The sequence below is a fragment of the Moschus berezovskii genome, chromosome 14 (assembly GCF_049115385.1).
Source record: "Moschus berezovskii isolate FMDL1 chromosome 14, NW_MosBer_1.0, whole genome shotgun sequence".
Taxonomy (NCBI): domain Eukaryota; kingdom Metazoa; phylum Chordata; class Mammalia; order Artiodactyla; family Moschidae; genus Moschus; species Moschus berezovskii.
In genome coordinates, this window is record NC_142473.1 from 85,891,663 (window position 1) to 85,904,928 (window position 13,266).

General features: G+C 50.6%; 1 protein-coding gene across 4 annotated transcripts in view; it reads right to left on the reverse strand.

Annotated features, from left to right (window-relative positions):
- Positions 1–751: 751 nt before the first annotated feature.
- The window catches only part of LOC129554852 (proteoglycan 3-like), a 49,585-nt gene continuing 37,070 nt past the window's right edge, over positions 752–13,266 (reverse strand). For 3 of the 4 annotated variants that reach the window (XM_088843340.1, XM_088843338.1, XM_088843339.1), the window contains 5 exons: positions 8,046–8,179; positions 7,321–7,613; positions 2,904–3,035; positions 1,627–1,738; positions 752–885 (listed from right to left, as the gene is read on the reverse strand). In XM_088843340.1, the coding sequence (XP_088699466.1) occupies positions 827–885; positions 1,627–1,738; positions 2,904–3,035; positions 7,321–7,613; positions 8,046–8,179 (730 nt within the window). In that variant the 3' untranslated portion in view covers positions 752–826. Of the gene's footprint in view, positions 886–1,626; positions 1,739–2,903; positions 3,036–7,320; positions 7,614–8,045; positions 8,180–8,553; positions 8,571–13,266 lie in introns of those variants that run through there. The other variant, XM_055424141.2, reaches the window with a different exon arrangement.

A 13,266-nucleotide genomic window follows, 5' to 3' on the forward strand; every position in this document is an offset into this window, starting at 1 on the left:
AGCTGAAGCTCCAGTCCTCTGGCCACCTGATGAGAGGAACTGACTCACTGGAAAAGACCCTGGTGCTGGGAAAGATGGAAGGAGGGAGGAGAAGGGGACGACAGAGGATGAGATGGTTGGATGGCATCACCAACGCGATGGACATGAGTTTGAGTGAACTCCGGGAGTTGGTGATGGACAGAGGCCTGGCGTGCTGCAGTCCATGGGGTCGCAAAGGGTCAGACACGACTGAGCGACTGAACTGAACTGAACTGAACCTGAAGTGAAAATGACACAGGGCTGGAGGAGGTGTCCACCCTCGAGGAGGTTTCTCCATGTACCACGTGAAGACCCCTGGTGGGACCTCACATCTCCATCCAATTCTTAAATCCCACATCGCCTCCAGGCTGGAAAGCTGCCACTTCCGACCCCGCCCCACATGCCTCACTCAATCCAGACCAAGAGGGCCAGTTGCCCAACTGCTCACCAAAGGCTTTCTTCCCCGGGACCCTGGAAAAGGGTCTACTGGAGCCAGACACCCGCCTCCCTGGCCTGGCCCACCTCCGCACCCAGCTGGCGCTGCAGCCAGACACGCCAGCACCCCAGCCCCCTGACCCTCACCGCTCAGCCATCCTGCTCCAGCTTTTAAAATCCTCAAAGACCCAGTCTGCACCCCACAAAGCCGAACTGAGAGCTTCCTAGATTTCCCAACCCCGAAGACTCCTCCAGCGTGCACAATGAAGAAAACAGAGTCAGGGGCCACTGTGAGAAGTGTAGCTTTTATGAGTGGACAAGCAAGGGGACGTGCGGCCAGGATGCGGGAGAGGCAGGGTCTCCCGGCTCTGGCTTAGAAGGCGCAGACGAAGGGCAGCTGCCTCTTGCATGAAGCGCGTCGCCAGTGACCCCCTGGTGGAAGAGAGCACAGTGATGTCAGTTGCCCACCTGAGTGCGTCTCCCCTAACCCCCACCGTCAGGCACCTCACAGGTCACCTTTTCCCACCAATCTGAACGGCCGTATGTTTCCCATACGTCCCTACTAGCCACGCTATTGATCTCTTCCCTGGCAGAGGCAGTGTGCTAAGTGCTTCTTACAAACTGTCCTTCCATCCTGACAGTGACTCCAAGAGGTCAGGGCTGCCATCACTCCCATTTCACAGAGGGGAAAACTGAGGCTCAGTGGGATTGGTAACCTGTCTGTATCTCAGCCAGCAAGTAGTGAGTGGAGCCAGCTGTGGACCTCGGCCATCTGACTCCGGCCCGCATGGTCTTCGCCCCTGTTCTAAACTCTCACTCATTGGGCAGCCATGCTGTTGGGAGCTGCGGAATCATCTGTCAGCTGGCCCTAGTTCCCACGTCTTTCCCATGTCCCTCGGCCACACCTCCCATTCCCGAGTGTCCCTCCCGTCTGTCCCACACTCACTCCTTGTCACCGTCCCGTCAGAGGAAGGGCAGGAGCCTCGCTGAGTCTGGAGGACACAGAGCCCCAGCCCCGTCCAGGACCCCTCACTGTGGCTCTGAGGATCCCTGCACCTCAGCCCTGCTCACACACAGGGCGGGGTTCTCTAGCGGGGAGGCGTGTCTTTGCAGCTCACAGGGGCGTGTGTGCAAGTCCACCGCCCCCCTTGTCCGAGCGCCCGGCCCCCTCACCTCTGGTGCACAGGGTAATGCAGTGGCCTCTCCCATTCCCAGGCTGCCCTCGAGCCCAGTATCCAAAATTCCAGCGACTCCCATCAGTCCAGCGAAATGTCCTGCAACGGGACTAGAGAAGAGAGAGGCTGGGTCAGAGGGATGAGGTCCAGGAAGACAGGTGCGGGGGCTCCTGAAAGGCCCCTGAGCATCCCCTCTGGACACTGTGTCTATAATCTCCTCTCATTGTGTCACCTGGCTAGGACGCCACCATACAGACCCATCCCTGAGCGTTTTCAGGCAATGACATGGAAGAGCAAACATCACTTCCAGCTCTCACACAGAGCAGGCTTCTCACACTTCACTGAGCAGACACATCTCCTAGGGATCAGGTGGAAATGTGGATTCTGATTCAGGAGGTCTGGGGTGCAGCCCAGGATCCTGTATTTCAACAAGTACCAGGTGATGTTGGTACTGCTGGTCCCTGGACCACATGCAAGCAGCAAATATGACAGCACTTCCTCAGCCACAGTCCCCAGGGTCACTCTCAGAGAAGGACCCACTTAGAGATGAAGACACTGAAATATGGAGGCAGTCATTCAGCCAGTATGGGACCAAGATGGGTATGAACTCTTGTCTCCTGACTCCAGTGATTCGCTGATAAATGTTTAACAGTCAACTTTGGTGGAAAGTGTGAGGCAGAGGAAAGAAAGAACCCTGATGTATAGTAATTGTGCATTTCTCTGGTGTAAATGCATCCACCAAGGCAGATTTCACACTGCAAGCGTGAGGCCACTGAACATGGCTGAGGAAGAGAAGCGCTGTCATCACGGCTCCTAGGTCAGCTTCCCGTGCCAGGATGAGGCTCAATGGGGGCAGCTGGCGCCTTGAGGGAACCGGAAACACTCCCCCCAGGCCTTCCCTGGTGGTCCAGTGGTGAAGAAGCTGCCTGCCCGTGCAGGGGCCATGGGTTCGATCCCTGGTCCTGGAAGACCCCACATGCCACAGAGGAGCTAAGCCCTGGCATCAAAGGTACTGAGCCGGGTCTCTAGAGTGTTCGACAGCAGCTGTGAAGGCCGGCATCCTACAGCCCATGCTGTGCAGCATGAGAAGCCACCCGGTGAGGAGCCCAAGCACCGCAATAGGCAGCAACCCCCGCCGGCTGCAACGAGAGAAAGCCCCGGCGCAGCAACAGAGACCCAACGCCGTCATAAATGAAGAAAATTTTAAAAAGACAGTGGATTCACTTTACAGTATTAAGCCACCTTAAAAAGAGACCTGAAAACTGACTCACTTACCCTGCCCCTGATGACGCCTCCGATCCAGACCTGTGACTGGTTGGTCCTTCTTGCCCAGCGTCTCACGCGATAGTCGAAGCGGTAGTTGTGGATGGAGACGAGGTTGCCTCGGTAGCAACGCCTGCAGATTCTCTGCAGAGAGGTGAAGGGGGGTAGAATCTCATGGTTTCTTACGAGGCCCTCAGTTTCCATAAGAGACCCCCACCCAAAGCCTTCTCCAGGTCAGAAAGCAGGGGTCTGCGGGCCCCTGAATCCCATCTCTTGCTTCTTTATTTGACATCAGGAACTTCTTGCAGTAAAGATTAATAATACTCAGAATAACTAGAAGCGCCATTTAAAAATGTTTTTACATTATTTTCATATGGAATTATTTAATAGATGTCTACAAAATAACGTTATATTTGAAAGATGTTTAAAGTGGCTATTCACTTGTTCTGGCCTTTACTTTTCATCTTGACCCTGAGGTCAAATGCTTTCTTATTTTCTTTTGATTTTCAATTGGAAGATAATCCTTAACAGTGCTGTGTTGCTTTCTGCTGAACAGCAATGTGAATCAGTCATAAGTACACATAAATCCCCTCCCTTCTGAGCCTCCCTCCCACCCCGATGGCCAGCGTTTATGGGCAGCTTACAATGACCAAGGACCATTCTCGCTTCATGGATCACAGCACTGCCCTGGCAAAGGAGCTTGTGTAACTCAATGAAGCTCTGAGCCATGCCGTGTGGGGCCATCCAAGATGGAAGGGTCACATGGAGAGTCCTGACGAAACCTGGTCCACTGGAGGAGGGAATGACCAACCACTCCAGTATTCTTGCTGTGAGAACTTCATGCACGGTATGAAAAGGCAAAAAGATATGACTCTAGAAGATGAGACCCCGGGTTGGAAGGTGCCCTATACACAGCTGGGGAGGAGTGGAGGGCAATTACAGTAGTTCCAGAAAGAACGAAGCAACTGGGACAAAGCAAAAACGATGCTCAATTATGGATGCATCTGGTGGTGAAAGTCTGATGGTGTAAAGAACAATATTGCATAGGAACCTGGAATGTTAGGTCTGTGAATCTGGGTAAGTTAGGCTTAGTCAAGCAGGAGATGACAAGAGTGAATTTCAACATGTTAGGAATCAGTGAACTAAAATGACAGGAATGGGCAAATATAGTTCACATGACCACTACACCAACGAGTGAAGGCAAGAACCCCTTAGAAGAAAGAGAGCAGCCCTGATAGCCGACAAGAGTCTGAAATGCAGTACTTGGGTGGGACTCAAAAACGACAGAATGAGCTCTGTTTGTTTCCAAAGCAAACCACTCAAAATGACACTAGTACAAGTCTATGCCGCAACCACTGATGCTGGAGAAGCTGAAGTGGACCAGTTCTATGAAGCCATATAAGGTCTTCTAGAACTAACACACACACACACACAAATGATGTCCTTTTCATCATAGGGGACTGGAATGCAAAAGAGGGAAGTCGAGAGATAACTGGAGTAACAGGCAAGTTTGACCTTGGAGTACAAAATGAGCAGGGCAAAGGTTGACAGAGTTTTGTCATGAAAACACACTGGTCAAAGCAACCACCATCTTCCAACAACATAAATAATGACTCTACGCATGGACATCACCATATGGTCAACAGTGAAACCAGATTGATTATATTCTTTGCAGCCAAAGATGGAGAAGCTCTATACAGTCAGCAAAAACAAGACCAGGAGCTGACTGTGGCTCAGGTCATAAACTCCTTATTGCCAAATTCAGGCTTAAAATGAAGAAAGAAGGGAAAACCACTAGGTGATTCAGGTATGACCTAAATCAAATCCCTTATGATTATACAGTGGAGATGAAGAATAGATTCAAGGGATTAGCTCTGAGAGACAGGGTGCCTGAAAAACTATGGATGGAGGTTCGTAACACTGTACAGGAAGCGGTGACCAAAACCACCCCCAAGAAAAATAAATGCAATGAGGCAAAGTGGTTGCCTCAGGAGGCTTTACAAACAGCAGAGGAGAGAAGCGAAGCAAAAGGCAAAGCAGAAAAGGAAAGATGCACCCACCTAACTGTGGAGCTCCAGAGAGTAGCAAGGAGAGGTAAGAAGGTCTTCTTAAATGAACAGTGCAAAGACGTAGAGGAAAATAATAGAATGGAAAAGAGTAAACATTTCTCCAATAACATTAGAGATATCAAGGGAACACTTCATGCAAAGATGGGCACAATAAAGGACATAAATAGTAAAGACCTAACAGAAGCAGAAGAGATGAAGAACAAGTGGCAAGAATACACAGAACTGTGCAGAAAAGGTCTTACTGACTCAGATGACCACTATGGTGTGGCCACTCAACTAGAGCCAGACATCCTGGAGTGTGAAATCAAGTGGGATTTAGGAAGCATCACTACAAAAAAAGTTAGGGGAGGTTATGAAATTCCAGCTGTGCTATGTAAAATCCTAAAAGATGATGCTATTAAAGTACTGCACTCAATCAGTTCAATTCAGTTAAGTCACTCAGTTGTGTCTGATTCTTTGTGACCCCATGGACTGCTCATGACCCCATAGCATGCCAGGCTTCCCTATCCATCACCAACTGCACTCAAGATGTCAGCAAATTTAGAAAACTCAGCAGTGGCCACAGGACTGGAAAAGGTCAGTTTTCATTCTTATCCCAAAGAATAGCAATGCAAAAGAATGTTTAAGCTACCATACAATTGTGCTCATTTCACACGCTGGCAAGGTCAAGGTCAAAATCCTTCAAACTAGTCTTCAGCAGTGTGAACCAAGAACTTCCAGATGTACAAGCTGGATTTACAAAAGGCAGGGGAATCAGAGATCAAATAGCCAATGTTCACTGGATCATAGAGAAAAAAAGTGCATTCCAAAAAACATCTACTTCTGCTTCATTGATCACACACATCAGCCTTTGACTGTGTAGATCACTACAAGCTGTGGAAAATTCTTAAAGAGATGAAAATAACAGACCACTTTACCTGTCTCCTAAAAAACTGGTATGTGGATCAAGAAGACACAGTTAGAACTGGATGTGGGACAACAGACTGGTTCAAAATTGGGAAAGGAGTACGTCAAGGCTATATAATGTCACCCTGTTTATTTAACTCATATGCAGAGTAAATCATGCAAAATGCAGGCTAGATGAATCACAAGCTGGAATCAAGAATACGAGGAGAAATATCAACAACCTCAGATATGCAGATGATATAATTCTAGTGGCAGAAAGTGAAGAGGAAGTGAAGAACCTCTTGATGAGGGTGGAAGAGGAGAATGGGGAAAGCTGGCTTAAAATTCAACATTCAAAAAGCTAAGATCATGGCATCTGGTCCCATCACTTTTTGGCAAATAGAAGGGGGAAAAGTGGAAGCAGTGATAGATTTATTCTCTTGGGCTCCAAAATCACTGCAGACAGTGACTGCAGCCATGAAATTAAAACATGCTTGTTCCTTCGAAGAAAAGCTATGACAAATCAAGACAGCATATTAAAAAGCGGAGACATGGCTTTGCCACCAAAGGTCCATAGAGTCAAAGCCATGGTTTTTACAGTAGGCGCGTATGGATGTGAGAGTTGGATCATAAAGAACACTGGGTGCCAAAGATTGATGCCTTCATAATGCAGGGTTGGAGAAGACTCTTGACAGTCCCTTGGACTACAAGGAGATGAAATCAGTCAGTCCTAAAGAAAATCAACCCTGGTATTGATTTGAAGGACTGAAGATGAAGCTAAAGCTAAAGCTGAAGCTCTGATACTTTGGCCGTCTGATGCAAAGCGCTGGCTCATTGGAAAAGACTGACACTGGAAAAGGTTGAAGGAAAAAGGAGAAGGGGTGGCAGAGATGAGGCACTCGGATGGCATCGCTGCCTCAATGGATATGACTGTGAGCAAGCTCTAGGAGACAGTGAAGGACAGGGAAGCCTGAAGTGCTACACTCCATAGGATCAAAAAGAGTTGGACACGATTTAGTGACTGAACAACAACAGACTATTCTAAATACTTTCCATGTGTTAGTCAATCCTCAGCATAACTCTCTAAGAGGTGGTATCATATGTCTCCATTCTGCAGATGAATATACAGGAGCCCCAAAAGGTGAAGTGACGTGCCCAAATGAAATAGCTGATGAAGGCAGAGCCAGGACACAACACAGGTGTCTCTTACACCAAAGCTTTTTATCTAAACTAGTAGCTCTCAGAGTGCAATCTCTAGACCAACAATATCATCACCTGGGAATTTGTTATAAACACACCCCGGATTTGCTAATCCAGAAATGGAGGTGATGGGGCCCAGAAATCTCTGCTTTAACAAGACTTCTGGTGGATACTAGGCTTGGAGAACCCCTAGTCTAAATAATAGAGACCAGAAGGCTGAATCCACTCTGCTCTCCCAATTCCTTGTCTCTCATAGCAGTCTCGCTGCTGCTTACCTGAGCATGCCCAAACCTCCTTGGGGTCCGCACAATCCTATAGTGGCACCACTTGCACTCAGGACCACCAGAAAGTTGCACTGTCTCCTCTTCCTTGGGGCACTGCACGTCCTCATCCAAGTCATCTGGGTCTGAGTCCCCATCATCGTCCTGGGCGTCCTCGGCCTCCTCTCCCCCCGACTCAAGCACCTCACCACACAGGGACAGCTCTCCTTCCTGCCCCCCTGAACCTTCCAGATCCTGGCTCAGGTCTGCCTGTGTCTCTGGACCGTCCAGATGGGGGGCATCCTTCTCTGGAAAAAAAATAATAACCCACCATCAGCAGGCACCACCTTCCTCCAGGACCATGGACAGCGCTGATGGCTCCACTCCGTCCTCCTAGGGATGCCATCTGGAACCAAAGACTGGAAGGATCCCTTGGGGGTTGGATGAGCCAGAATTCTTGCATCACACACACAAATGCCTGAGAACCTGATGCCAGCTGACACCATGTGCGGGTCATTTGGGAGTGAGAGAGGTGAGAAGCTCTCATCTTCACAGGTGGGTGATTTTCCTTGCAAAGGAGCCCTGATAAAGGTTCAGGTCACAGTTCTGGGTCCAGGGGAAATCGAACTAGAGATGGGATGGGGCAGCTGAACGGGGGCCTGTGGCCCTGGACCCAAGGAGCAAAAAACGGTACAGAAAAAAGAGGGGAAGATGGATGAGAAGGGAAGGGGAGGACTCACCCAGATAGAGAGCAGAAACTGTCCCCAGCAGCAGAAGGGGCAGGAGCAGGCAGCCTTTCATGTCCCTGCAGTCTTGTGACAAATGCACAGCTCCACGTTCCCCACTGGGGACTTCCTTTGTGTCTCCACCGCCCCTGGAACATAGCAGAGAGGCAATGATTGCTCAAATGGTAGATTAAAGGGAAAACTAGAGAGCTTCCTTGTCCTGCAGTGAACAGACCCCAAGCCGGAGGATCAGAAAAAGAACAGGGGGTTGTGAGCTCAAGTACAAGAGTCCCTTTTCCTGAGAGCAGGTCACTGCTCCCTGGTACAGCACTCAGCTCAGACGGTCGCTCCTACAGGAACAGGTGTGCTCACCTTCAGGGCCAGAGTCAGACACACAGGGGAAGAAGGGAAGACAGTGGTCATTATGGTGGAAAGGACCGGATTCCCCGGTGTTTCCCATAGAGAGCCCGGGTTCTTCCCAGCCCTGGACCTGTCCTTCTGGGGAAGCCAAGGGAGCACTTACCGCCTGAGAGTCTGAAGCCTCCGCTGTCAGCCTCTGGCTGTTGGCACACAGAAGCTGCCCTTATATTGGGCTTTGGGGAAGTGGGAGGAGGTCAGGAGGATTGCCCCAGGCTCGGGGGTTAGACAGCGGGGCTGATAAGAGGTTGGATCAGTCCTCCCGCCCTTGGGCCATGCACTCTGTTGGGACATCAGGGACCTGCCTCCTGTTTGGACACAGATGCCCCAGCACCCTAGTATGCTCCAGAAGCCCCCATGACTAGTGTCCAGACTGAATTTTTATCAGTGTCCCTAAAGGGTCCAGGTCTGAACACTTTTCAGTCCCAGGAGCACTTTCCTCTGGTCAGAACTCCAGTAAATGCCGCGGAGGATCCCAGGGAGCGGGGAGACCAGGGGGAGCAGGTGCGGGGAGGATAAGTGGCGGCTCGGCCCTCCTGAGCTCTTGTGCGGACCACGCGTGGATGCTTCATGTGCGTCACATCCCGAATCCTCACTTTCCGAACCTCGGTCCCGCGAGATCGTGCGGCCAGCCCGACTCACTGATGTGAAGAATGAGGCTCAGAGGGGGCCGCGCCGAGCGGAGGCTGCGGGGAGCGGGGGCGCCGGGACCGCTGAGCCTCTGGGGCTGGAGCCTCCTCTCGCGGGGCCGCTGTCTCCCGCCTTTCCCTTCGCTCTCGTCCTGCGTCTCCCTCTGCTCTCCATCCCTTTCTCGTCTTCAAGATGAACACTTGAGGCTCTTTCCTTTACACTGCCACTCTAGCTGAAGGTTCTCAGCCTTTGCATCTTAACACTTGCGAGTCACACCGTTCTGTGTTGGAGGCTGGGGGCGTTTTCTGTCCTGTGTCTTGTAGAAAGTTTAACAGCATCTCTGGATCTCTACCCACTGGATGTCAATCATGCCTCCCCTGTCATGCACTAGGATATGTCCCCACACATTTCCACATGTCCTGTAGGAAGTAAAATTGCTCTGTTCAAGATCACTGATCTAGAACAGGCCATTTCGTCCAGCCTTGAGCCCTATCCACTGGTAAGGAGATAACACGTGGAGTGGAGACCTTCCTACAAGGTCATTCGGCTGCCAAGTGGGCAACTCTGCTGCCCACCTAGACTCCCCACCTCCCACCAGCTCCGTGTCACCACGGTGGTGAGCACTGAGGGGCAGCAAGGAAAACACCGACCTTGGTTGCAAAATTTAAGGGGACACAAAAGTATGCAGTCATCAAGATAAATAAATATTTCGTGCAATTTTCCTTAAATATCAGAATAAACGCCAAAGTACTGTGATGAACAAAATGTCTAAATACTAATCAAGCTCCAGCCACATTCACTGCAGTCCAAGGAGAGGCCAGTAAGGGCTGAGGCTTGATTCTGCCAGACGTCACGGCCCCGAGCCCATGGATCCATCAGCGTGGGACCTCACTCTCGGGTACCCTCGCAGGACAGTGCATCTTTGTTCTGGGACTCCTGCCCAGCCATCCAGTGCTCAGGGCACCAGGGACAGGGCGCCCAGAGGCTGACCGGTCTGGAGGCCTGCCCTGCTCTGCTCTCCTTCAGCTCAGTCCAGTAGCTCAGTCGTGTCCGACTCTCCGCGACCCCGTGAATCACAGCACGCCAGGCCTCCCTGTCCATCACCAGCTCCCGGAGTTCACTCACACTCATGTCCATCGAGTCGGTGATGCCATCCAGCCATCTCATTCTCTGTCCCTGGGGCCCTACAAATGGAGAAGTGTCTGAGAGGTCACTTCTGGGCTGATTGCGGAGTAACGGTCTCAGCCATTATCTCCCGGGGCCAACGGACCCGACCCTCAGCTTATCTACGTGACTTGGGGGTTGGGAGGGATTGGTCAATTCCAGAGAGGGAAAACCTGGTCTTCAGATTTCAAGCTGGAGACTTTCCATGGAGGGGGAGTGGAGGGCTAGCCCTCCCACATTATTCTCCCAGTCCTGGGCCCAGGCCAAGGACACCATTTCACGCAGCAGTTGGGATGACCAGTAACATCGGCTGGTGTTGCGAACCAGTGCTATGATAAGCTTTTCAAGCGATGTTTCATTTAAACGCCCGTTTCACACTTTAGGAAACGGCCTCTCAGAGAGCTGAAATAAGTTGCCCAAGACCACACGACAAGTCAGAGACAGGCCTTCCGGCTCCTTATCTGCCTGCCTACCCTCGGCCTCCTGTCCCAGGACGCCCATCCCTCTGGCCGGCCCCTCCTCTACGCTGACCCTGGGCAAAGCCATCCCAGTGACTTCAGGGACCCCCTCCATCATCACGGTGACGCCTGTCCGATGTAAAACTGGAAACAGCTTTCTTGGCCTGGCCACGGGGCAGGCGGAGTCTTAGTACCCCAACCAAGGATCGATCCCACACTCCCTGCAGGGGAAGCTCAGAGTCTTACGCATGGACTGGAAGTCTGGACATAACATTTCTGAAGCTCCACCACCATCCCAACGCTGTGCTTCACTAAGGCTTTTGCATCTTTATCCGACTTCCTTAATCTTTACGTTCGTCTGAGGCCTCAGGCATTGCTATTCTAGTTGACAGATCATCAGAGAAGCTAAGTAACTTGCCCAAGTCCACACAGCTCGTTCAAAAACACATGTTTGACACTAGTGTCTGACTCCCAAGTCCACACAGCTAGTTCGAATCTGAGCTCCTTAACCAGGGATTGAATCTGCATCCCTTCACTGGAAGGCAGAGTCTTAACCACTGGACCACAAGGGAACTCCCAATGTGACTCTTAAAAGAAAAGTTGGACCTTTATCTGTCAACCTGAAGAGATGTGTATGCTGTATTGTGAAGCGAAAAGTGAACAGCAAACTGCCAAGAAAAACATCTAGTCTGCGAACACTGTTACCCTCGGCGAGTGTGGGGTCCAGCTCCCTGCCCATCCAAAGCCAATCAACAGTCCAGGTTGGTGGAAAGGAGAAGTTGCTTTATTTCAGGTGCCGGCAACTGTTGGGGCAGGGTGGCATCTGCCCAAAGGCTGACTCCCCCCACCCCTGACAAGCAGGGTGTGAGGGCCTTTATAGACACGGGGAGGGGAGGGGGCCACACGCAGAAGCAGCACAGTCAGCTCTGACAGTCATCTTCGGGCTGGTCATCGGTGGTCTGGCCAGCGTCGTCTTGGTTGTTTTAGGGACAGTCAATCTTCAGTTCTGGGGCGCACTTGTTCCCATTTCTTTGGGGCCAGTTCTCGGGACTATGGCCGCTCATGTCCTGGGTACAGTCCACTCATTGTGTCGTTCGCTTCTCCACCTGGCGGTCCAGTATCTATAAGACAGCTCGCGGGATATGGCTCAGAATATGATCTGCAGCCCTTGAGAAAGAACTAAAGTCCTTGACTACGCTTAATGATTCCATTATTATTATTTATTCTCCTTACACTCTTTTCCTTTGTCTCAGCATTTCTCACTTTTCTGATTGAACTTTTATTTTTTGACTAAAAGTTTCCACGTGCAAAAGGCAGGCAGATGACATGGTGGGATGGGGCGGTGGGGGCGGGGGGCAAGGACCGTATGGTCCTGCTCCATTTCCACACTTTTACAAAGGAAAAATCCATATGCAAGTATCTATCTGTGAGTTTCCTTTATATAACCACAGACCGTGGAGCTGCCGTGCTAAACAGATCCACGCTGGCCTGCTGACCCTGGTGGCCTCCGGGAGTAGAAGGAAGAGAGGGAAGATGGTTGCCTTCCTTCTTTTTAGAGCTGTGCATGATTCAGTGGTTCTGATCTGTGTGTGTTCCCTCTGGCAAGAGGCCTTATTAATGACTTTGTAAAATACACAAACCCCACCCCAGGACATTATGACTGCCTGGTAGATCTAGAGTGGAGGGCATGTGTGCCTTTTCAGAAAGCTTCCCAGCTGACTCTTCTGATGGAAAATGTATCTGAGAATCACAGCCATGGGGATGTCTGAGCACAGGAAATGTTCACCTCTGCCTGATCCCACTTCTTTGAGAATGTAACCACTCAATTAGTACGTCCCTGGTGGTACACTGGATAAGAATCCACTTGCCAGGAGACATGGGGTCGATCCGTAGTCCAGGAAGATTCCACTTGCCTTGGAGCAACTAAGCCGTGTGCCACCAGTACTGAAGCCCATGTGCCTAGAGCCTACTCTCTGCAGGAGAGAAGCCACCACGCTGAGAAGTCCACGCACCGCAAGGAAGAATAGTCCCCGCTCCGCACGACTGGAGAAAGCCCGCACTCAGCATCAAAGACCCAGTGCAACCAAAAGCAAACAGCAATGCGAAATAGTTAATTTTAAAATAATAAAAGTTTTTTCTTTTAAAAAAGAACTTAATGACTCAGTTGGTCAACCTACCAGCCTTCAGTATGGTAACATACACTGCTCATTTTAAACCGCTGTGCATTGCACACATTACCTCATTTACAACAACCTAGAGAGCTAGGTGGCTGATATCCCCATTGTCCAGGTGAGGAAGCCAAGGCTCGGTGTGGCTCCTGACCCACTCTGCGCTCCCCCTCCCCACAGGAGTTCGGCGTCCTCTACATACGCTCTTGTAACTCCATGTGCGTGAACTTCAGAGTCCCTGTTGGAGTTAGTCATTTTCTCTTTTTTGATTGTCTGGTTAGTGGGTTAATATCTATCTCCCTTCTAGGCTAACCACATCTGTTTACTCACGCTGGTATCTTTGGTGCCTAGTACAATGGCTGCACATAGTAGGTCCTCAATAAAGATTGTTCAATGAAC